The sequence below is a fragment of the Neophocaena asiaeorientalis genome, unplaced genomic scaffold, assembly GCF_003031525.2.
Source record: "Neophocaena asiaeorientalis asiaeorientalis breed wild unplaced genomic scaffold, Neophocaena_asiaeorientalis_V1.1 scaffold268, whole genome shotgun sequence".
In the NCBI taxonomy this organism is placed as follows: Eukaryota; Metazoa; Chordata; class Mammalia; order Artiodactyla; family Phocoenidae; genus Neophocaena; species Neophocaena asiaeorientalis.
Genome location: NW_020173979.1, coordinates 5,271,670 through 5,297,136, shown reverse-complemented (window position 1 = coordinate 5,297,136; position 25,467 = coordinate 5,271,670). Strand labels below are relative to the sequence as shown.

The 25,467-nt window shown below is 44.2% G+C and overlaps 1 protein-coding gene across 1 annotated transcript in view; it reads left to right on the top strand.

The window, feature by feature from the left end:
• Nucleotides 1-25,467, top strand: part of DOCK2 (dedicator of cytokinesis 2) — a 408,357-nt gene that overhangs the window by 51,799 nt on the left and 331,091 nt on the right. The window contains exons 10-22 of the mRNA XM_024753337.1: nt 775-910; nt 3,006-3,081; nt 4,855-4,931; nt 5,519-5,644; nt 6,857-6,981; nt 12,075-12,173; nt 13,861-13,933; nt 14,047-14,150; nt 15,917-16,100; nt 16,263-16,360; nt 18,039-18,128; nt 19,195-19,295; nt 20,129-20,263. Of these exons, the coding sequence (XP_024609105.1) occupies nt 775-910; nt 3,006-3,081; nt 4,855-4,931; nt 5,519-5,644; nt 6,857-6,981; nt 12,075-12,173; nt 13,861-13,933; nt 14,047-14,150; nt 15,917-16,100; nt 16,263-16,360; nt 18,039-18,128; nt 19,195-19,295; nt 20,129-20,263 (1,424 nt within the window). The remainder of the gene's footprint in view (nt 1-774; nt 911-3,005; nt 3,082-4,854; nt 4,932-5,518; nt 5,645-6,856; nt 6,982-12,074; nt 12,174-13,860; nt 13,934-14,046; nt 14,151-15,916; nt 16,101-16,262; nt 16,361-18,038; nt 18,129-19,194; nt 19,296-20,128; nt 20,264-25,467) is intronic.

Below are 25,467 nucleotides of genomic sequence, written 5' to 3'. Positions count from 1 at the left end.
TGCAGTTAGGTGTGGCCGCGGCCCTTGCTTTGGCCACTGAAATGGAAGCGGAAGTGATATGCCTCTCTTCTGGGTGGGAGCTTTAAGAGCCAGTGAGTGATTTGCCCCGTTACCTTCCCCTGCTCTGGGGACAGTGAGTGCACCTATTGTGACAGGATAGATCCTCCATCAGCCAGGGGCCCAGAGTGAGTGAGTGGAGCCCCCGCCCCCCTGCACTGGACCGGTAGCCTGAGCTGGAAATAAGCCCTGTTGTGTTCGAAGCTCTCGGATATTGGGGTTGTTTGGTGTCACGACAACCCAACCCCGAGTGATATACATGCATTAGGTGCTCAGTAAACGGTGATTGTTAGGATTCTTCCTTCCTCCTTTTGCCTTCTCCCTCAGAGGTGCTGAGCAGTGACCAGGTGGATGGAGTCATTTGCAGCAAATGCTATTTTTGGATACATCAGCTGGTATATAGAGACGGCTACCTATACAACTGATACTGTACCTCTATCCTTCTCTTCCCATCAGTTTGAGGTGGAAGAATCGGGATTGAACACCAGAGCCCTGTCACCCAGTTTCCTTTCCAAAACTCACCTTTCTTATGTGTGAAACGGGGGTGATAGCTTTGTTTTCCACCTTTCCCAGGACTAACTGTATGGTTGGTCCACGTATGCTAAGTGCTGAGCACCAACCTCCCCCCACCCCCAGAATTTACTATTACTGAGTTTGCTTTTCTACTTTTTGTTCATTAGACACATGATGTGTAACTGTTCGTTTCCTGCCTTACAGGATCTTGGAAACAAAGACCTCAACAGGGATAAAATTTACTTGATTTGTCAAATAGTCCGAGTTGGGAAGATGGACCTTAAGGATACGAACACAAAGAAATGCACGCAGGGACTGAGGCGGCCTTTTGGGGTGGCAGGTAATGACACACCACACAGCACTAACTGTTACTGGAGTGCACATTTTATATGACTGAATTTTGAAGATTTTTTTTCTTTCGCTCTCCTCCTTGCCCTCCCCCCCTCAAAAACTTAGGCCAGGCAACCCCTAATACCTACATTTCTTGTGACTAAATCAAAATAATTGGTAACTAAGTCTAGATTTATGATGAAGACGGTGAATGATGGAATCCCCGTGTCTGGAGCAGAGCGCTGGGACCACAGTGCAGTCTGAGCAGTTGGCACCTTCACTCCCCAGCACAGTGAAAAAGGAAGAACAATATGGGTGGGATCTAATTATGAGGAGCAAATCATTTTTAAAAAAATATCCAGGACAGGAAATGCAGTTACACAGAATGAGTCACCCACCACACATATAAATTCCAGCTGGAAGTGGACGTGTGGAGAGCTGGCATAACCGAATGAGGCTGCTTGAGAGCAGCATCACCTCCACATTTCTTTCCAAGCCTTAACTCCCTTGGGGGTTTCCAAGACTTCAGCATTCTTGTCCCACTTTTACAGTTTTTGTTATATTTGACTATCAGTTGCACTATTATTTACCCAATATATTTTCTCTTAAGGAACCTTCTTTATTTAAACTGAAGTACATTTTTTTTCTTAAAAGACAATTTAAATACCTGTGGAAATAGCAATTTGTTATGCGAGTTTTACTTCTTTTTATTAAAGTATAACATTTTAGTTGTGTACCATTTATAATCCTTGTATACCATATCTAAACCCAGTGTTTCAGGTTTCTCACTTCAGGACACCCTGATCTTCTGTTATCACAAACCAGCTGGCTGTCCAGTGAGTCCCCTTGCACTGCTTGCAAAGTGGCGAAGCGGAAGAAGTTAGCTTATACTGAGCCAGCTGGTGTTTCAACTTAGCATTATTGCTAGCTAGCTAGCTAGGCGATCTTGGACAAGCTTATTCCCCAGGGCCTTAGTTTCATTATCTGCAAAATGAGGGACTTGGACGTGGTTGATCCATGACTTGGTCTAAATTCTCTGATTCTATATGAGGGACACATTTGGCATCACAATGTCCCTGTTAAGGCAGTGAGGGTCCTTCAGCCTTACTGCAAAGTGTGTCTTTGTCTCCAGGTGTAGCTGGCTCTCTCTTTTGGTTTCAGGTGACAGCAGTCTGGTGTAACTGAAAGGTTTAGGAATAGATTGCTTCAGGCATAGCTGGATCCAGGAACTCAATTGAATTTACAGTATGAAAAACTCTGGAGCCAGAGGGAGATGGTTCTACCCAAATCATTCTCACTGAGATTGGGCAAGGGGGGGTTCTGTTCATCGGAGAGAATGGATGCTGGTCAGGTTCAAATAACAGTTTCCCCTCCTTCTTTCAGTTCCCTAACTCCTCTCTTGAGCTAGATGCAATCACTAGTTGATTATTACCCAAGCAGTTTTAATGGCTCCCTGACTGGGGCCTGGAGTGTTTGAGGAATTTCATGCTACTAGGGTTTTGGCTCTATTTGGCTAGCATGTCTCAGTGCTCCTCCCCCTGCCCCCATTTCTATAATCCCTGCTCTAGTGCAGGAGTTCTTTACCTTGGTTTTTTATGGACCTTCAGTGGCTGATTTAAGAAGAAGTTTCAGAGGGATTCAGAGGATCCCTCTGGAAATGCAGGGTTCAAGGATCCACAGATAACGTGTCTGTGCACGTTTACGAAAAGAGGGTGAATGAGTCTTCAGATGCCACAGGGAGTCACCGCGCTTGGGTTTTGTCAGCACAGTAAACATCCCGTACAAATATGTCAGGTCCAAACCTAATTAATTCCATAAGCTTAATTCCATAAGCACGGCTCTGACTCTTTCCTTTTGGCCTCTGCCAAGCCCTGGGTTCTTGGATGCTTCGCTGACTGTTGACCTCCCAGCCCGGTTTGCCCAGAGGCGTTTGCCAGTTGTTGCCTGTGATGAATCCTTGCTGTCTGTATATTGTCTCACGCTGGCTTGCTTGCCTTTTTAGGCTTTCCTGTCCCAGCCTCCTGCCCTACAAGCTCATCCCATTGTTACCCTTTCCTGGGAGCAAGAGGGCTTAAACCATTAATTCATTTCTCTTTTCTTTCTAGTTATGGATATAACAGACATCATCAAGGGGAAAGCAGAGAGTGATGAAGAAAAGCAGCACTTCATCCCTTTTCACCCGTGAGAGATTTCCCATTTCTTTCCATTCTCTGAAACCACATCCTTTCTGATTGAGGGCCACACAAAAGCAGGGTGAACTGATTCCCTGAGTTGATGATAGCCCAGACAGGACCTCCCAGGAGGAGGGCAGGTTGAGAATGATGGTCTCAGTGCTGAGGCATTCAAAACCAAGCAGCTTATACAAAGACATATTAAAAATCAACCATAAGAAAATGACCCAATTTAAAAATGGGGCAAAGACCTTAACAGACCCCTTACCAAAGTAGATATACAAATGGCAAATAAGCACGTGAAAAGATGTTCCGCATCAAATGTCATCGGGGAAATGCAAATTAAAACAACAGTGAGAGAACTACTACATACCCATCAGAGTGGCCAAAATCCAGAACACTAACGACACCAAAATACTGGTGAGGATGTGAGGCAACAGATATTCTTACCCATGGCTGGTGGGAACGCAGAATGGCACAGCCACTTTGGAAGACAGTGTGTTGGTTTCTTATAAAATTAAACATACTCTTACCATATGATCCAACAATCATGCTTCTTGGTATTTACTCAAAGAAGTTGAAAATATGTCCACACAAAAACCTGCACACAAATGTTTATAGCAGCTTTATTCATAGTTGCCCAAACTTGGAAGCAACCAAGATGTCCTTCAGTAGGTGAATGGATAAATAAACTGTGGTACGTTCAAGACAATGGAATACCATTCAGAACTAAGAAGAAATGAGCTATTAAGCCACGAAAAGACATGGAGGAACCTTAAATGTGTATTACACGTGAAAGAAGCCAATCTGAGAAGGCTACATACTGTATGATTCAACTATATAACATTCTGGAAAAGGCAAAACTATGGAGACAACAAAGGGATGAGTAGTTATCAGGAGTGTGGGAGGGATGGACATATGTTGTTATAGATTTGTTCCAACCTATTGAATGTACACCACCAAGATTGAACCCTTAGATGAACTATGAATTTGGGGTGAAAAAAAAAAACCAACCAGCTTCTCACCTATTCGTTCATCAGATGTTATTTATTCAACGGACTTTGACTGAAGGCTGGCAGAGAGCCGGGCGTTGTGCCAGGCGTGGGGGGATGAGGTGGGGAACAAGGTCGACGTGGCCCTTTCTTCCTGAAGCTTATGTTTAGATGCAGAATTAAATGAACAAAAGACTAAGTATGACAGGGACCATGAAGCTGTGAAGCAGCAGCGTATCAGGAGCATATAACAGGAAATCAGAACCTAATTCTTGCGGGTAGAGATATCCATGACTTTAGAGGAGGGTAGTGAGGAGGGTGAATATCCTTTCCTTGATCTAAAACAAGTTTGAGAAAGCAGGATCCGTAGTTTCAGAACTTTGTCCTTGTTTGTCTAAGGAGGACGGTGTTTTGTTACAGATAATGAGGTCAGTGACTCTAAGTCATGGGATTAGAACTTAGCATGAGCAGCTAAAGCCTTTTCCACCTTGCTGAGCAGACACTCATTTTGAGGGCTTGGGAATCCTTCCTTTTTAAGAGTCTTCCTAGGAATAAAAATGGCCTCTACTTGTAGCATTGGTGTTCCCCAAATTTCAGAGCCGTGTTGCTTTGTGAAAAAGAGAGATGTGCTTCTTGATGGCAGGTACACTGTCTGAGCTGACACGGGCAGGCTCACTTTTCACCTAAGGTGTATGGAGGGGTTGGGCAGCTTTCTGGAGCTCCTGGAACCACAAGGTAGGGACCCCATGGGGGTACCACGCAAGTATTTTGTGCTCTCTTTTCCTTTCTAGGGTGACAGCTGAGAATGACTTCCTGCACAGCCTGCTGGGCAAAGTCACAGCCTCCAAGGGAGACAGCGGAGGGCAAGGTAGAGTGCCAACAGGCCAAGTGGGCTGGGCCTGACTTCAGCTTGAGATCCCTTGATTCTGTGGCAAACAGATCAAGCTCCTAAACCCTGGGAAACATAGCCTTCCTTCCAGACGGACCATTGTGAGGAATGGGGGAGTGTGGTCTACAGAGCTGGAAATCTCTAAATGGGAAGCAGAAGGAGGCATGTCCTAGTGCCTGAAAGAAGAAGGGAATTGGTATAGCCTATCTCCTTTGTGTCAGGCACTGTAAAATGTTTCCTTGTTCAGTTTCATCCTTCCCACGGTCCTGTGAGATAGATGGTATCAAACCCACTTTACAAAGTCTGGGTTTAGAAGGGTGCAATGATTTGACAGAAGCTGATCCTGCCAGAAGTAACCTGTGGGATTTAAGTTGGAGGTGTCTTGCTCTAGAGCCCCTCTGCATCCTGCCTTGCATCCTCCCCCGGGGCTGGGTCACTGCATCTGTGGCCGCTTGTCTCTGCTTCCATGGTCTCCTCCAGAGAGAGACCAAGGGGAGAGATGATGGGAGGGTGAGGCTGAGGGAACACCTTGAAGTTGACTCTTCACCATGAGCGTTCCCTTCCAGGCCTCTGGGTGACCATGAAGATGCTTGTGGGTGACATCATTCAGATCCGCAAGGACTACCCACACCTGGTGGACAGGACCACCGTGGTGGCCAGGAAGCTGGGCTTCCCGGAGATCATCATGCCAGGTTCTCCTTCCCCCTGGGCGGGGCTGGGGGTGGTCTAGCTAGTGTGATCCATTTTCTTTTTAAAAAGTCAACTACTTCTTTTCTACTGCTTTTCTCTATTTCTCTCTCTGAAGGTAACCACTGAAAACAATTGTTGTATATCCAAAAATCTTCTATGCATTCACATAATAAACACAAACACATAAATATACACACATGCACCCACGCCCCCACAAATGGGAGCCACACTTTATATACCATTACTTATTATACTTTACATAGCGTTCTGCAGCTCACTTCTCACTTAATAATTTATCATGGACATCCTTTCCACTTTACTACACGTGGAATAATTTCACTCCTTCTGGGGTGAATACTGACATTCTCTGAAATTGCTAAGCTATTTTTTTTATTACCAAAAGAGTCCACGCTCATTGTAAAATGTCCAAATGGCATGAAAAGATTTAAAGTGAAACCTTAAAAGCTCTCTCAAATCTTTGTCTCCAGAAGTAACCACGATACGTATTTTCCAAATGTGTATGTAATGAAAGAAAGTAAATGGGACTGCATGATAGCACTCTTTTGAAACTTCCCTCTTTGCCTTAAACTTGAGTCTAGGACTTGTGTCCATAACCACCCTCGCTGACTTACCCCTTCTGTCCACAGTTGCATGGTGGTCCACTGGTGGTGTAATTTATCTATGCCTGCTTCACTGAGACGTCAGTCCCTTGTGCATTCCCCTGTAGGGTTTTCAGCTCTCACCCCCCCATTCCTGAAGACCCTCCACACCTCGTCCCTCACCCCATCCTTGTTCCTCGGACACAGAAAGTCATTCTGTCTGCTTCTGCACAGTAAGAGATCTGCGGAGAGAACCATCTGTGGTTGTTATTCGTGCACCAAGATCAATCCAATTGGAGTTTGCCTTTGCCTTCCCAGAAGGTGTCACTAGAGGATGAAAATTAAATGATTTTTAATGGAGAAAAAAATACGGCCAGTGGTGACCATCCTACCTCCCTTTTTGCAAATAATTTCCTACTGTTCCTCCATCCTCTTGTTACCTACTGCTCCAGCCTCCCTGATGAAGTAAAAATGCTTTTCCAAATCGTTCTGATTTTAACTTCATTAACAGACAAGCTGTGGCACTTCCACAAGCTCCCCAACTCCCCGCACCCTCTAGTCAGTGCCTCTCCTGCTACACAGACTCCAACTGTTGTCTCTCTCCCTGTGCCACAGGGGACGTCAGGAACGACATCTACATCACTCTCTTACAAGGTGACTTTGACAAGTACAACAAGACCACTCAGAGGAATGTGGAAGTGATCATGTGTGTGTGCGCGGAGGATGGCAAAACGCTTCCTGTAAGGGACCCTGCTGTTGCTCTGGGTGACAGGGCTGCCCTAGGGTGCCTCTGTTCATAAAGATTTTCTTTTCCCGTTCCCGATCCTACTCTCTAAATGCCAGGGGCTGCAGGGTGGTGTTGAGTAAGGCGATCTACACCTTTAGAGCTTGGCTGGCACAGTAGCCCGTAATAAGACCTGGTGTTGTTCTTTCTTTACACCAAAGCAGTTGGCTTTTCAGTGTCTGTCCCTTTCCTTTCATGACCTCTTCTTTTTTTTGCTTGGCACCTCAGTTTATAGGTTAGCTTTTCACAGTTAAAATGTTGTTCTCATTGAAAACTGAGCTGGTTTATTCAGGCAAAATTCCATGGCAAGAAAAAGGATCAATACAGAGCCTTGGGCTGGTGTGAAGACTCAGGATGTCCTCAAAACAGACATTCCCAACACTTAATCTAACTCTCTAGCACTCAGCCAGACATTCTGGTGGAAAGCCTTATCCGTAAATTGGTCTCCAGAGGGCCAGCAGAGTGAATTCAAGAATGCAAAGCATATTGCTATATTTATACAGCATATGTCCTGTACAATATTTGTCATGTGTGTTTACATTTATTTACTTATATTTCCTTTAAGGTTGTCAGCAGTTGTGTCCAGTGTGTGGGAGGGTTTTGCTTCTCAATGTCTCCTTTCAGAGTACTTAGCTGAAAATAAAATCAGCTCTCAGCAGAAGTTTCAGCGTGGGCAGATATTCCTCTTAGGCCGCAGGAGGTGATCAGATAGCACCGGAGGGTAGGGCTGTGAATATTGATAGATCTTCTGCTTTAGCCTGGGGGCCTGGAGCTCAGGCAGGTTTTGCTACCCTCTACCTACGAATAACTGGCATTCACAGAGGCATTGCTACATGCCAGGCACTGTGATAAGTAGGTCGCATTACTGTTACTTTCCCCATTTTTACAAAGGGGGAAACTAAACCTTTGTCAAGTGAGACAACTTTCCCAGGGTCATAAGGTTAGTATATGGCAGAGATGGGGTTTGATTTCAGGTTCCAGTCCCTCTTATTAAACACTTCACTCTAATGCGTGTACATTAAAAAAATCCTCCAGTTTATTTCTCATTTAAAAAATGAGGCTAATAACCACTCCCATCAAATTCTGGGAAGAGTCATAATTATTTTTTAAATTTAAAGAAATCATCGCAATTACCTTCTTGTTCGGAAAGACTGGTCCCATTAATTAATATCTAGTTGAGCAAAATCCAAGGATTTAACTTAATCCTCTTTTTGTTGGATTTTGAAACTTTTCTGAAAGATAAAATAAGTAAGAGACACTTTGCTCAAAGAAACACAAAGGAAGAGCAGAGGGTTTTTATCTGAAAGGGAAATTGGGTTTCACCAATGCATAGTCCGCGTCCCCTGCCTCGGCAGGCGGACGCTCAACCACTGCGCCACCAGGGAAGCCCTGAAGTCATTTTTATCCAACTACCTGTTGGAGAACTTTTCAACCTCAGCCTCATTTTTTAAAACGCTGATGTGCTTGCCCTCGATGTTGCCGAAGGACAAATTAGAAGGAACGGTTAATGGGAAAGCAGACCTCTTATCCCATTTCTGAACCATTTGTACTTCCGACTCTGCCATCCTTTCGTGTCACACCCAACCAGGCTGAACGGACGCACTTATCAAAGGTGAATACATAGGCAGGAATTTGGGGGCAGAAATGGAGAGGTAACTGTGGGGCACAGCGATAATTTGCAGTTTCATCTGTGAGGGAAGTTAGGGGGAGTTCAGTTGACTACTGAAAATTGCTAAGGAAGCCCGTGGGAGGCTTTTCTTTCTCTACCTGCAGAAATAAATATTACTGCCTAATTAAGTGTCAGGCAGCACACTTAAACGTTCCTGTTTGATGTTGGTGGGAACAGTCCCCTTTAGGGGTATCGATCTGTCCTCCCGCTCCTAGGAAGAGTGGGGTCGGAGGATAGAGTAGGTTAGACTTGTCCTTGGCTCACTTTGGGGTCTCAACGACCTTGCTCAGGAGGACCCATAGCAGAGAAGCTAATAGGCTGGGGCTCTGAGATCAGACTGACAGCAGGCAAATCCCACCCTCCCCTCCTATTAGCTGTGTGATCTTGGGCAAGTTTACATGTCTATAAAAGAGGAATAATAATCTCTTCCTTGTGAGGTTGCTGTTTATACAAAATGGTAGGTGTAAGGCACCTGGTATGTAGTAAATACTCAGCAACGGGAAGGAGGTAACATTTAGGAAAAGCAGACCAACTGCAGGTTGAAGCCCTGGAAAGGATCTGAGGGGGTCAAACAGACAATCCAGTGGGGATACCTAAAGCAATTTCAAGAAGTAAAAATGCTCAGATGCCGGGCTGAGAAACCTTTGCTCTTCTGAGACCAGCCAGGTTACAGGGCTGGAGGTAGGGCATGGGGGGCAGTGCTGTGTAGTGGTTAAGACATGACCTCTGGGACCAGGCATCCAGGCTGAAAGCCCAGCTCAGCCCGGATTGGCGGGATGACCTGGAGCAAATTACATAATCTCTCTACGCCTAGGAGACTCTGTCTGAAACTGAGACCAGCAGTGGCACCTTACTCTTGTGAATGCCAGCTGAGGTAATTGACATAACAGGTGTTCATCGAAGTTCACTATTACCAGAAAGGTAGAGCTGTCGCAGGCTTGGTTACTGCCTCGTGGACACCAACTGGCATCTTCCCATGATAAGACCGACCTTGTCAGCCTAAAGCACTTCCTGGCTCTCAAAATGCGTTCACACCGCTGGTGTCATTTATTCCTCAGGTGATTCCTACGAGGTAAACAAGACCTGTGTCTGGAGCCTGATTTTTCCTCCTGCTGAAGTGTGTCCACCAAGGCCAAGTCGGCATTAAAGTTTCCAGGCTTCCTTCTACTGACCTGAAGCCAATTAGGGGCTCTCGTTGTTAACAGGGAGCCATGGGGGTGGGCAATAGGGGAAATTATTGAGTAGGTTCACTGGAGACAAGCACAAATCTATATTTTCCTGAAAACCGGCCCCGTCCCTGGTCACAGTGCTCCTTCTACACACCCAGCGACATTCGGTTTTATCTCTGAAGTGTTGTGAGGGACGGAGCTGTCTTAGGTCTTTCTCAGAATAACACTGAGCCTGTTTTCTCCAGCTTTAGGCAATCAGAAATTCTCATCATCAGGGTAGTTTTGTGGGGTTCAGCTGCATGTTGTACAGCAGTTTACTCTCACCAGAGATACATGTGTATTTTCAGTTTTTATAAGCTATGTGGGATTCAGCTGAGCTACAGAAGTGCTAAGCCCATCATTGTCACTAGATATAAATCTTAGGAGGCTGGAAGGCATCTAGGTTGTTACAGAGGGAACACTGGGCAAAGAATTAGAGGGTCTGAGATGTAGTCCGGGCGTTGGTACCTTTTGGGGCAAGTGACGTAACCTCTCAAGGTCTCAGTTTACTCAGTTTTGAAATGGGGATAATGACAGTAATCGTCAGAGGCGGTTGTGAGGATTGAATTAAGTGAGGCAGTTCGTGTAAAGGGCTTAGCATAATGCTGGACACAAAGCACTCTCTAAATGGTGAGGACAACTTTGGAAGCATGTTTTTAGTTCAGCACCTCAAGAAGTTCTGAAAGGCTCCATACCATTGAAAATTAAGAGAGTTGTATGTCTTCCCTCATTTGCAGTTCTCTGGTTGTCCTTGTTTTTTCAGAGATAAGTTTTGAAAGGATGCTGTAGCCTTATTTTCAGATGGGTTTGATCTGGCCATATGTCGCATCAGTCAATATTGAAACCGAACTCATTCTTTCCCTATAGCTCAGAAGTACAGAGGGACAGAATTCTCCTTCCCGCAGCTTAGCTTGCTTTCCCAGGGGCCCAGAGTGGCCAGCTTTGGTCCTTCAGCCTGGTGGGGAATCCACTGGAGAATCTGATGGAATCTAGGGAGAGTCATGGATTCTCTCACCGTAAAAGTGCCCAGAGGCGCACAGTTTTGTAGTCTGGGGGCTTGGGGCTGCAAAACCAATCCCATGTCCCTAGATCTCTGAAGACTTGAGGTTGAAATCTCTTGTTCTGGTATAAAAACTGAACTTTAGGCCCCTTCTGAGTGACCCAACCTTAGATCTTGTTTTGGGGCCAAACAACTGGAATGAGCACAGAGATAGAATTAGGGGTTGGCATACGCTATTGCAAGGTAATTCCTTGTTACTCTGAGGGTGATTTTTTTAAGAATAAATATCCTGTGTAGGTATGCTTGCTCTGTGCTCCGTGGTATTATGCAGTCGGCCCTCTGTGCCTGCAGGCTCTGCGTCTGCAGATGCAGAAGTCCAATTGTGCTACACTGTTTACACTGTTTTATATAAGGGATACGGGCATCTGTGGATTTTTTTTTTTTTTTAATCAGTGGCGGGGAAGGGAGGGCCCTGGAACCAAGCCCCTGTGGATACCAAGGGACAACTGGATACATGTATCTGTCATCACTTCACATTGCCTAGTGATTTGTCTGTGCATGTAATGATTCCTACACCACACTGTGAGCCCTCGTGTCAGGTCTACTCTCTGACTCATGCCCGCATCCCAGTGCTTAGCGTGGGCCTGGTACCTGGAAGATGCTCCCTAACTGTGGGCTCCTTTAGCCCCCTCTGCCCATGTGTGTCTGTCTGAAACCCAAGCTCCCTCCGCTTGCCCAGCTCCCGCCAGCATCTGGGTGTGTTAGCATCAGAAACCCGTCAGAACGGGCTGCTGCTTGGCTGATCTGAGCCTGTTTGGTAACTTTGTGCAATTCAGATGTAGGAAACAAATAGAATTAATAAGACTGGCAGCGCGCAGCAGCTCCAAGGCTGGTTACCGTTGACAATAGGGCAGCCACGTCAGCTCCAACTGCGCTTCAGTGGTTTCCAGAATGCAAGTAATAGAATTTCTATAGTTAAGCAGCTGTCGCTCCCAGGGCCCGGCACATTCATGTATAAATCCGTAATGTAGAAGGGTACCTGGCAGAAGGCTTAAAGAAGGCAGGGTTATCCCAGGCCCTGTGGCCAGCCTTGGCCTCGGGACCAAAATTGCCCAAGCATAGAAAATGGCAATTTTATAGTGTTTTCTCTCTTTTCATTTTTCTTGGGTCAGAATGCAATTTGCGTGGGAGCCGGGGACAAACCTATGAATGAATATCGGTCCGTCGTGTACTATCAAGTCAAGCAGCCACGGTGGATGGAAACAGTCAAGGTAATAATAATGATGATGATAATAGTTGGGGGACTCTAAGACTCCCTAAGATCTGAAACAGTAGCCTAGCATGTCTCCGGTGGTGTGTCAGGCAGTGGAAGTAGTGGCCCAGTGGGCGACCGCCCGGTTCTCTTGATCACCCTTCACCGGCCTGGCAGCTATAGCCACCATGGCATCGTCAGATGATCTTGTGGACTGTGCCCAAGCCATCAAGTTGTGTCGTTCTACTCAGCAGTGAGGAGTGACAGAGCTTGGGAGCAAATGTGAGGCTATAAAAAGCTATTTAATGCCCGGTAGATACACTGTTGGGAGGGTACCTCAGATGGAAGTGGCATTAACCACAAATATTTGCATTACCAGATTGTCACACTGAAGCAGAAGGGAATATCACGCATTGGAAGTGGAGTTCGGAATTAATTTAGTGGACAGTGAAGCTTGATTACGGCTTCAGATGTCTCTGCCTTGTAATTAATAGCAGTCTTTACTCACTCTGTGCTCTGAACCCAAACTGAAGATATTCATAAGACTTCCCTTTCAGAGGTAGCCCTTCAAACCTCAGTGGTTCTTGCGTTGTCACCTATATTCCTGTTTTCCTCAGTGGGTCTCCCTGTCCTCACTCTCTTAAAAGTGATGACCTACCCAGCTTTGGGGTCAGAGAGCTGTTGGACCAGGTTGTTTTCTCTGTGCTCTCTTGTACCCCAGTTATATCTCTTTGCTAGCCCTCATCACATGGTGATAATTATGTGTTGCTCTGTGTGGGCCGTGAGCTCTTTGAGTGGGACTCTGCCTTACGTCAGCATGGCCCGTGCTTCACATGATCGTAGCTTATAGTATTGATTCAATATGCAGTGAAAGAATGAATTGGACAACAGCTGCCCATGTGACTCTCAGTTCTTGTGCTCTGAGACACACAAACAAGTGGTGGACCTCTTTGGGCTCAAATTTCATTTTCTGGAGCGGAAAGTATCCACAGAAAATCTGAGTGGTTTTTCTCACAGGTAGCTAAGCTTCTCTGTCTGGGCCTGAATTGTATAATGCAGGGATTGCTGTGGGGCTTTGGGAGGTGGGATAGTCCAGAGACAGGTCAAAAGCACCTCAGTCAAGGGTACAGCAGACCACTCACTGGACAGTGAAACTGGGTGACCAAGGGGTGATTGTCTTGGCCCAGTGTCCTTGGAGGAAAAACCAAAGATGGGATTGAGGCCTAGGATTTTCCCGAATATGATTGGATTCAAGCATTTTTATTAATTTACGTAAATGACAGTCCCCCATCAAGCCCCCTAATGGGCACTGTTAATTCTCTAAGCCCTGCTGCAACTGCCCAAACTCTGGAGTGCGTCAGGAAAATGTGCACTGTGCAGTTTGCAGTGCATTAAATCCTGTGCTAAAGTTATGTGACTTTTATATCAATTTGGAGAGATTCATTTTCCCTCACTATAATTTACAGATCTCTTTTCATTGGCTGGGAATGCAATTTGCCAAATGGATTACATTTGGGACTTTATTTTCTCTTCATAGCCAGCTCTTATGTAATGTATTTACAGTTCATCAGGCTTGATGGCTGGGTAATAAATCAGCACGCGGCACTGTACGTTAAACGGTCAGGCTGCCTTTTGCGGGGGGCGGGGTGGAGTGGGGAGGGCTCTTTAACTCATTGTCTCCTGAGCTCTGGTTTCTGCCTGTTGAGGTGGCCGTCCCTATTGAAGACATGCAGAGGATCCACCTGCGATTCATGTTTCGACATCGGTCATCCCTGGAATGTGAGTGCCCAACCAAATGGCATCTCTACAAAACCCCTAAGGGGAGAGGGGTGGGATCATTGGGTGGCCCAAGTATCTTTTTTTTTTCCTGACCTCAACAATGCTATTTTCAGCCAAGGATAAAGGAGAAAAGAACTTTGCCATGTCCTATGTGAAGCTGATGAAGGAAGATGGGACCACTCTGCATGACGGATGCCATGACTTGGTTGTCCTAAAGGTACCGTGAGCTGGGATTAACTCTGCAGTGGGGAGCATGCAGGAAGTGAGGGGGAGATGGCACGATGGCTTGGTAATTAAGAGCAGGGACCCCAGAGTCGCACACATAGGGGCTTCCCAGCTGTGAGGCCTTTTGTACAAAGTCTTAACTTCTCTGGGCCTCCGTGTCCTCATCTGTGAGCTCTCAGTGAGTAACTGTGAGGATTATATGAGTCAGTGCATGTAAATGTGACATTGATGGGTACGTGGAATTCTCAGTAAATGGAAGGTTATTGTTATGTACAGAGTGGGCTTTGACTCTGTTAAGACACCTGTGGGATGTACAGAAGACCAGCAAGAAATATTTGAGAGATTCCTCACTGTAGCTAATGGAAAAAATATCACAATTTAGGGTCCCGATCCTGCTGTTGACTAAATTGGAGTCATCTCACATGTCTTGCTGAGTCTCAGTTTCCTTTTCCTTAAGTGGTGATGGCCATGTTTATGACCATAAGATGACCCACGCAAAAGGACCACGTAAAAGAGTATAGATGGCAGCTGCTGTTATTTTTACGTCATGAGACTTGCACTGTTCTCTAGAAGTGGGGAAGTATTTTCCTGATCTTACATGCATGCTTTCCCACACCACTCCTGTGACAGTGGCACGTCTCTAGCTAGCCCCTGGCTGGAGGCAAAGGGTATGGCTGTGAAACAGGGCAAAGCCTAAGTGGTCAGCACAGGGATCAAACCCTTGCCCTTGACTTTCTCAACATTGGAGGTTGGAGTTGCCCTTTTGCCTGTGGTCTGCATGGCAAACACAGCCTCATCAAAGCTTCATAACAGGGTACTCTTCTCTGAGTCGCTTTGGCTTTTCCAAAACACCCCCTTTCCTTCCGTACAGGCTCTGTTTTCTCATTTTTGACGCGTCAAGGTAGTTCTTTGTTTAAAAGATTGTGAACTCATTGAGGGCAGAGTCCCAGTTGCAGTCAGTTTCCAATTTAGTCACCCTCCTTAAGCCTCAGTTTCCTCATCTGTAAACTGGAGATGATAACAGTATACACAACAGTAAGAACTGTTGTGAAGCTTAAGTGACATGAACTAAGGCATACAAAGCACTTAGTGTAGCATCTAGTGCAGAGTAAGGGCTCAGTAAACGTTGACTGCTGTAATGCTACCTCTAGTCATTCATTTCAGCATGCCAAGGGACTTATGTGTCTGTCAGTTTACTAAGTGTTCTATATGCATTATGCCATCTAGTCTGCTCCAGATTTCTAGAAGTAGGTAATATGATTAATTCTCAGTTTAATTCTGAGAAGAACGAGATACAGAGAGACCAAGGAATGTGTCCAAAATGACACAGGCATGTGAATGGGAGAAGAGGGTCTAAATACCATCACTTTCAGAATCTAGTGCCTTTGCTGTTAACTTCTTCTTTAAGCCGATTCCTTATCCTGCTGGTGGGCTTGTTTGTGTTAAGATCTTATAAAACTTAGAATGAATTAAAATATCCTGTTTGGGAATCTTCAGTTCCCTCTGTGCCATTAATGAAGTCCACAGAGCCTTCAGGTGGTTGATCAACCCCTTTCCCATTAACGTAACCTTGGGTTCTCGCCTATTTTGTGGGAAAACAGCCTTACCTTACCAGCTGATGTTCACTGCTCCTCTTATGATGTCCCTCACTCTTTCTGATCCTCTCTACCTACAGTGTGTAATCTGGCCACTGCAAACTCTGTGTAGCATTGGGTGCATACCCTTGGCTTGGGGAAGTAACCAAGGTGTTGTTTCCAGGGGGACAGCAAGAAGATGGAGGATGCCAGTGCTTACCTGACTCTTCCTTCTTACCGACACCATGTGGAAAACAAGGGGGCTACCTTGAGTCGAAGCTCCAGCAGTGTTGGGGGTCTCTCTGTCAGCTCCCGGGATGTATTCTCCATTTCTACGCTGGTGTGCTCCACAAAGCTCACCCAGAATGGTATCGGAAACATTGATAGCTGTGTGTGTGAGTGAGTGAGTGTGTGTGTGTGTGTGTGTGTGTGTGTGTGTGTGTGTTTATGTGTGGGCAGGCCAGGGGAGGTCCTGATACAGACGTTCAGGCCAGTAATAGTAACTCTGCTTGTCTGGGCTCTTATTTTAGTGGGTTTGCTGGGTTTGCTGAAGTGGCGTATGAAGCCACAACTGCTACAGGAGAATTTAGAAAAATTGAAGATTGTCGATGGAGAAGAAGTAGTAAAGGTCAGTGGGGCTTCATTTTGCCTGTATTCATCCACCTGTGACAGAGCTTTAAATCATGGGTGGCTTCAGGGGAGAGATGAAGTGCTGAGGGAGATAGGACAACTTTGCTTCTGACAATGGGATACAGTGTCTGAAGTCAGCATTAGAAGCCTTTCTTGGTAAATCTGGGGGATGATATGGTTCAGTGATGCTGAATCTTGAACAGGAGAAAAGTATGGTTGTGCTTAGTCTCTGAAAATAGATCAACTTTGGTGTAGATCCCAGTTCAACTGCTTGCCAACTTTATGTGATAATATTATCAATATGACATATTTTGCAGGGTTGTGAGCATTCAAGATGAACACATTTAAAAATCACTCCACAAGTCTCTTACACATAAGGCACAATAATTGAACTAATGCTTACGGAAATGTACAAAGTTCAACAAATAGTAACTATTATTTATTTTTGTTGTTGTAAGTTGCTATGGTAGTATGATCTGTTAGTATTATCTACATGTTGCTGTTAGAAATAAAAAGTATTCTTGGTTTCTGCTGCTTCGAGAATGTTATGTATTAAACATGAGAAAAGGAAAGGCATCAGCGCTCACAATTTAGGTGAAACAAGCAGAAAATGATGTAAATGTCAGATATATTGTTGTGTCCACATGGTGGTGGAGAATATAGTGTCTGAAGTGCAAATCTAATGAAAGCAGCTGTCTCTCCAGCACTATGAATTGGGACAAGTGTTTCCCAGAGGTCCTGGTGATCTTGTTTCCATTGGGAACCTGGTACAGCTAGAAACTCTGAGATTGAACATCTTTAGGTAGTAGCTCTGTGTTTCGACTATAGGAAATATTGACCCATCTCTTAGGAGGGAGGGGTATCAAATTTTAGTTAATTGCCCATACATGGAGAAGCAATGGTCAGATTTCCAGATCAATGCTTTAACTGTGCACTGTTGACCCACCTACCTGCTTCAACAATGGCAGGGAAATTCCCCAGACATCCTTTAATAAGGCCTGTCACCTTTGGCAGCCTGGAAAAGTCATCTGAAAGGGCATTCTGTTGTCTCCCTTTTGCATTCATTTTTCTTGTTTTTAGAAAAAAATTATTATTGACGTATACTCTACATATGGTAACATATGTACGGAGCACGTATCTTAAGAGTACAGTTCAGTGTATTTCTACACATGTGCACAACTGTGTACCCACCACCTAGGTCAAGGTACAGAACATTTTTAGCATTGCAGTAGGTTCCCTCTTACCCCTTCTCCGCCAGTGACCTATTCAGGAGTAACCACTAAGCTGACCACCATCATTATAGATGGGGTTTTTGCCTGTTCTTGAATTTCATAAAAAGAGAGTGATAATGAATAGACATTTCTGTGTCTGACTTATCTTACCCTGCACAATGCTCACAAGAGTTATATTCGTCATTCCACGTTGAAGTAGCTTGCTCTTTTTTTTATTGCTGTGGAGTGTTCTATAATGTGAAAATGCCACCCTATAATTATCCACTCTGCTGAAGATGGACAACTGGGTTGCTCCAACTTCTGGCTCTTGTGAGTAAAGTACCTGGCCCTCCTGAACATGGCACATGGTGGATGTGTGCCCTCATTCTCTTGGGTAAACACTGATGAGTGGGACTGCCGGGTCACCTACACTCTTTCTTACAAGACCTTCATTATTTTGCCCAGTTTCTCCAGGATACTCTGGATGCCCTCTTCAACATCATGATGGAACATTCTCAAAGTAATGAGTATGACATCCTCGTCTTTGATGCTTTGGTAAGAGAGAGGGGGCCAGTGTTTAGTGACATTAGGCATTAACGTGTGTCTCACTGTGAGAACACAGAGAACTTATGGCCCACATGGCCCTTTTCATGAATTTTTTTGAGGCATTGTAACATTTGGCAACCAGACCAATGAACGAGTTGCTGTTTCCCTTCGTTTGCTTCGAGTTCATTTGAAAGCATGGGCAGGGTGATTAAAAGGGGAGTGTTTAAGTGCTGATGGTGGATTGGCCCTGGTCGAAGGTACATGAAGCTGGATACCGTGAATAGTCGCTTTGGGTTTCCATGAATGCGGGGAGTGAGTCCTTGGCCAGGTTGTAAAGCACCCAAAATGTTTCCTAACTCTTTTTTTTTTTACCTTCTTCCTGCTCAGTCTCCAGCTCAGCAGTTGTTACACTCCTCCTGCCCACCCTGGAACATTTTAGAGTGGGTGGTACACCAGGCAGATCTGTCTCCTTTCCACCTTTCGAAATGGTCTGTTCTTCCTCTTGTGGTCCCAACTCACATCTTCTCAATGTCATGTCAAAATAAACAAACAAAAAATCTGCATTAAGGTATCAGTGACCAATAAAGTATGAATGTGTCAACCCTTTGTGTCAGTGACATTTACGTTTTTAAAGAGCTTTACTTGGAGACAACTGTGACTTAATCCAGTGCTTCCCAAGAGGGCCTCCTAGAAAGCTGTGTCTAAGGAAAAATGCTTCCTGACAGATCCTTTGATTAAAGAACTTAGGAAAGTGTTGACCATTGCGTGACTCTCTTGGAGATTTACAATGCACATAAGCATATGGAAGACTCTGATAAGGCCTGCAATAAAGAAGGCAGTCTAAGGTTTTGATAACTTGAGATTTCTCAAGCTTATCTGACCGTGAAACCCTGTAGCATACTTCGTGAAATACTTTTGAGGAGAGGTACTACCTTAATGAAAAGGACTGAAGCTATATTAGTGACCTAATTCCTGGGCAAAAGAATTTGATAGGGATTCAGTTATGCCATGTGAATACAGCTTCCTGTCCTGGGTCTGCCCACAAAACCCACTGATTCCTTGCTTCTTCCTCAAGATCTACATAATAGGACTCATTGCTGACCGGAAATTCCAGCATTTCAACACCGTTCTGGAGGCTTACATTCAACAGCATTTCAGTGCTACCCTAGCTTACAAGTAAGTAACTGTGTACTTCCTGCTTGCCCTGCCAGGATGCCTAGGTCACAAAAATTTGAGTAGTTTCTTTTTGTCACCAGCCTGTGTGAGTTCTGCCTTTTTTGACAAAACCCAATCTGGCTGTGTCATTTGGATTAAATAAAAATATGCAAACTCATAGGTTGGTACGAATATTTTATGGTGGCAGAAGTACATGGAAGTGTTTGCTCATTCGTTCATTCATTTAGTCAGTCAGTCAGCTATCATTTATTGAACAGCTACTTGTGATACACACTGGGATTCAAAGGCTAGAGAGAAGGAAGTGCATATGACAAGTAGCTCAGTACAGCTTGTGTGTAGAGAACTGAGGGTTAGAGATCAGAGATGATGCTGGAAAAGTTGGTGGAGGCCCGTTTTTGAAGGGACCTGGAAAAGCAGGCCAAGTAGTTCGAAGTCCACCCTGCTTGGTAATAAAGAAACATGGTAAGTTTCCAGGCAACGGAGTTCCATGATATTACAGGAACATTTTCTGTGGGAAGAAAAAGCTGAAAAGAACATTATCACCACCACCATCCCCCCTCACATCCTCACTGTGACTAGTTTTCCCAGAGTCAAAAGATGTTTTTCTCACTACTTTTTCCTTTGCTGGCTGTTTATGGACAGGAAATACTCACTCCCTGTATTAAACATGTATTTTTAGGCAGAGTTATTTTTAGGATGTAAATGACTAAGTGAGCTTGGCTATACCATCACCTCTAACCTTTGATTGAATGCCTTATAATTTAGTAAACAAACTAATTACCATGCTGTGGGCTGAAAAGAGATGTATTTTGAAAATATAATCCCTTATTCAGGAAATTGATGATGGTGCTGAAGAAGTACTTGGACACCTCCAGCAGAGGAGAGCAATGCGAGCCAATTTTAAGAACGCTGAAAGCTTTGGAATATGTTTTCAAGTTCATTGTTCGGTCAAGGACGTTATTTTCACAGTGAGTACTAGCTATGTAAGTGATTGATTAACTCTGCAATTCCTCTGGGGTACAGCAGTATTTGTGCCATTGGAGAAGCTCTTTTACAAAACTGTAACCAGCTGCTGATCAAAAACAGCTTAAACATCCAAGTTAGAGAGTTATGAATAGGTAATAATTGTTCCAAGTTCAGTTGGGGGAAAAAAAGAAGAAATCTTCATATGTTGAAGAGTTATGTCTCCTCCAGTGACTATGATTTGTGATTTGAGGCTCTTCTGCATTTCATCTAACATTCTTCATTTGATTTGAGATACGGTGAAAACCTTCCAGGAATCTATATTCCATGGGGACAGGGAAGCAGATCTCAGAGAATTTGACATTTATTTGGTTCTAGGAGGATGCACATGACAGATGAGCGGGTATTTGCAGCTGATCCGCCTGCCCGTGAAATCCTAGTGGCCAAAAAGTGAGCTGACATGTTAGAGCACCTAAGAGATTTGATATTCGATGGTCAGCATCACAGAGGTTAGCTACCCGTTTAAAAGGCTTTAGAGGTGGAGTCATTCCAATGCAACCTGCAAAATAACAATTTATGTGTCTCCTGGCTACAAGACAGAGTTAGGCAGGGAATTGGTTGTGTGTGTGACCAGGTTGGTTGTGTGTGATGGGAAATAAGAAGAAGCATACAGGAAATGTATTGTCTGGATTCTTATCGGTGCAAAGGAAGAGCGTGCAACTCAAGCTGACTCGGGGAAATAGAACTTTATTTTATTTCCCATTATTGAAAAATCTTAGGGGTACTTGGCCTTCGGTACGGCTGGGTCCAGATGCTTAGTGTCATTCGGACGGTCTCTGTCTCTCTAGATCTTGGCTCTGCTTTCCTTTTGTTGGCTGCCTTCTGAGGCAAGTTTTCCAAGGGGAAGCCACTGGGAAACTCAGATTCATATTCTACTAGCTTAAGCAACGCTAGGTTCCCTGTTGTTCGACCAAAATCCTATGCCAAGAGCTATCTTGAGTCATGTACTAAGGTCTTAAACAGTGTGACCAGGAGAATGAATATGCAGATTGTGTACTTATGGTCACATGTTCACCTCTGGAGCCATGGGTCAGGTCAGCAACTTATGGTATGAACTTGTTTACTTGAAGGGATGGTTTCTCAAAAAAAAGTAGAAGTCTGTAAATAATCATTCTGATCAAGACATTGGATGAGTTATGAAAGCTTCATACTCAAAGGCAGCTGAAATGGGTAATTATTTGAGATTCTCCTTTGTAGGAGAATTCTTTGATATTTCAGTTGATGAATAGAAAGAGATGAGTGTCTTGAACCATGTCACAAAACATATGTCACTTAGGCTATTCTAAAAGTGAAATATCTGTTTCGATTCCTCTCTTTTGTCACATAGTCAAGGCAGAGACTGTGTATTGAAGTCTTAGGGGTATTCCTGAACTTGAAAGAATATTTGAATTATTTAAAAACCAGTAAGAGACAATTATGGGTCTTCCTAAGAGTAGAACTCTTGGAGAGGTTCAAGGATTCAAACGTTGTAATTCCAGATTAGGCAATGATATCTTATCCCATCTCCAAGCGAGAACTTCAGATCTACAAGAAAATATCTTTTCCATGTATCATATCTTATGCCTCAGTTTGTCCTTTTAATTTATTTCTCTTCCCTCCCTCCCCCCATTCCTTATTTCTTTCCTTCCTTCCTCCCTCCCTCCCTCCCTCTCTTCCTTTCCTTCCTTCCTTCCTTCCTCCTTGTCTTACCTCTCTTAGTCTTCATCTCTTTCCTCCACTGAAACAGAGAGCATTTGCACATCTGCTTTCTTCTTTTCTACCTGAGGGCATGTCATTTTGCAGTGCCCCCAGCTCTTCATTCAGTATAAATTCAGTGCTGCTGGAACTCTAAGTGAGTTTTGGCTTCTTAAGGAGTGGGATAATCTGTTATTCTCTTATGTGCTCCCAGCATAGCATATATAGAACATCACTGACACTCAAGAACGCTTGTTGGATGAAGTGCATTCTGGGGGCTAGGAGAAGCCATTTGGTCAGAGGAGATGTCTCGAAGGTAATCCAGACATAATCTTGAATCCTTTGTCATGATCAGAAATATAGGCTGACCTGCAAGGAGTGTCTAGGACCTCATGCCGAGGGAAGGTAGTAGGTCTTGTTCATTCTAGAATCTTTCACAATGGGTTCTCTTCAGTGGAGCCTCAGGGACATTGGGAAGTGATGGTAGTATTTCCCCAAACTAGAAGGGAATTTTACTTGGGAATGGAAGATAGGTGTTTCAGTGCTTTGAGATTTCTAAGCCAGCTGGTGGGAAATTGTAACATAGTTATTGCTTCGGGAGCTTACTGTGTCTGGTATTGTGTTTCCGTTTCCTGTTGTTCCTTTGTCTTTCCTGGTGTGCATAGTTACAGCTGATCCAGCTCCCATTAATTGTTCCTTGCCATTTTTTACTTTGGGCATGCTGCACATGAACGTTTACAAGGGCTAGGGATTTTCCTGTATCAATATGCAAGATACACTTGGGTAAGAGAGGAAGAAAACTTGTTGAGAAGGATTGGAACTTTTTTTTTTTAACATCTTTATTAGAGTATGATTGCTTTACAGTGGTGTGCTAGTTTCTGCCGTATAACCAAGTGAATCAGCTATACGTATACATGTATCCCCATATCCCCTCCCTCTTGCATCTCCATCCCACCCTCCCTATCCCACCCCTCTAGGTGGTCACAGAGCACCGAGCTGATCTCCCTGTGCTATGCGGCTGCTTCCCGCTAGCTATCTGTTTTACATTTGGTAGTGTATATATGTCCATGCCACTGTCTCACTTCGTCCCAGCTTACCCTTCCCCATCCCTGTGTCCTCAAGTCCATTCTCTACGTCTGCATCTTTATTCTTGTTCTGCCCCTAGGTTCTTCAGAACCATTTTTTTTCTTTAGATTCCATATATATGTGTTAGCATACGGTATTTGTTTTCCTCTTTCTGACTTACTTCACTCTGTATGACAGACTCTAGGTCCATCCACCTCACTACAAATAACTCAGTTTTGTTTCTTTTTATGGCTGAGTAATATTCCATTGTATATCTGTGCCACATCTTCTTTATCCATTCATCTGTTGATGGACACTTAGGTTGCTTCCACGTCCTGGCTACTGTAAATAGGGCTGCAGTGAACGTTGTGGTACATGACTCTTTTTGAATTATGGTTTTCTCAGGGTATATGCCCAGTAGTGGGATTGCTGGGTCATATGGTAGTTCTATTTTTAGTGTTTTAAGGAACCTCCATACTGCTCTCCATAGTGGCTGTATCAATTTACATTCGCACCAATAGTGCAAGAGGGTTCCCTTTTCTCCACACCCTCTCCAGCATTTATTGTTTCTAGATTTTTCTGATGAAGCCTATTCTCACTGGTGTGAGGTGATACCTCATTGTAGTTTTGATTTGCATTTCTGTAATGATTAGTGATGGTGAACATCCTTTCATGTGTTTGTTGGCAATCTGTATATCTTCTTTGGAGAAATGTCTATTTAGGCCTTCTGCCCATTTTTGGATTGGGTTGTTTGATTTTTTGATATTGAGCTGCATGAGCTGCTTGTAAATTTTGGAGATTAATCCTTTGTCAGTTGCCTCATTTACAGATATTTTCTCCCATTCTGAGAGTTGTCTTTTCGTCTTGTTTATGGTTTCCTTTGCTGTGCAAAAGCTTTTAAGTTTCATTAGGTCCTATTTGTTTAGTTTTGTCTCTATTTCCCTTTCTCTAGGAGGTGGGTCAAAAAGGATCTTGCTGTGATTTATGTCATAGAGTGTTCTGCCTATGTTTTCCTCTAAGAGTTTGATAGTGTCTGGCCTTACATTTAGGTCTTTAATCCATTTTGAGTTTATTTTTGTGTATGGTGTTAGGGAGTGTTCTAATTTCATTCTTTTCCATGTATCTGTCCAGTTTTCCCAGCACCACTTATTGAAGAGGCTGTCTTTTCTCCACTGTATACTCTTGCCTCCTTTATCAAAGATAAGGTGACCATATGTGCGTGGGTTTATCTCTGGGCTTTCTATCCTGTTCCATTGATCTATCTTTCTGTTTTTGTGCCAGTACCATGCTGTCTTGGTTACTGTATCTTTGTAGTATAGTTTGAAGCCAGGGAGCCTGATTCTTCCAGCTCCGTTTTTCTTCTTCAAGATTGCTTTGGCTATTCAGGGTCTTTTGTGTTTCCATACAAATTGTGAATTTTTTTGTTCTAGTTCTGTGAAAAATGCCATTGGTGGTTGTTGGTTTTCTTTTTTGCAGTACGCGGGCCTCTCACTGTTGTGGCCTCTCTCGTTGCGGAGCACAGGCTCCGGACACGCAGGCTCAGCGGCCATGGCTCACAGGCCTAGCTGCTCCGCGGCATGTGGGATCTTCCCGGACCGGGGCACAAAGCCATGTCCCCTGCATCGGCAGGGGGACTCTCAACCACTGTGCCACCAGGGAAGCCCCATTGGTTGTTTGATAGCGATTGCATTGAATCTGTAGATTGCTTTGGGTAGTATAGTCATTTTCACAATGTTAATTCTTCCAATCCAAGAACATGGTATATCTCTCCATCTGTTTGTATCATCTTTAATTTCTTTCATCAGGGTCTTATAATTTTCTGCGTACAAGTCTTTTGTCTCCTTAGGTCAGTTTATTCCTAGGTATTTTATTCTTTTTGTTACAGGTAAATGGGAGTGTTTCCTTAATTTCTCTTTCAGATTTTTCGTCATTAGTGTGTAGAAATTCAAGAGATTTCTGTGCATTTATTTTGTACGGGATTGGAATTTTTGTAAGAATCATTCATTTTGTCACATAGCCAAAGAAGATGATTTTCCTGTCCCCTCTTCTTATGTCAGTAGCTCCTGAGTCAAAGTCTGTACAGGTGTCTCTGGGCACATACCGGTGCCATAGTTGCAATGGAAGCTGGCAGAGCAGGTTTGAGCTTCTGCCATAGGGAGGCAGGATTCAAAATATGGGGAATTCTAAATTGTAGGAAGTGAGTCCAAAAGATGCTGAGTGGCCATAAATATGACCAGTATCCACTGGGCTTTTCTAGATTGACTGAGGCCCTGGGAGGTATAGAGCGTAGTGAGGAACATTCAGAAGGAGCCGAAGTGATTATGTTCTAGGCATTGAGTTTCTTTATAAACCCCCTTGCAGTGCCTTTTATCCTGGACCTCAGACAACCAGCTGAGCTGATCCCCAAGGT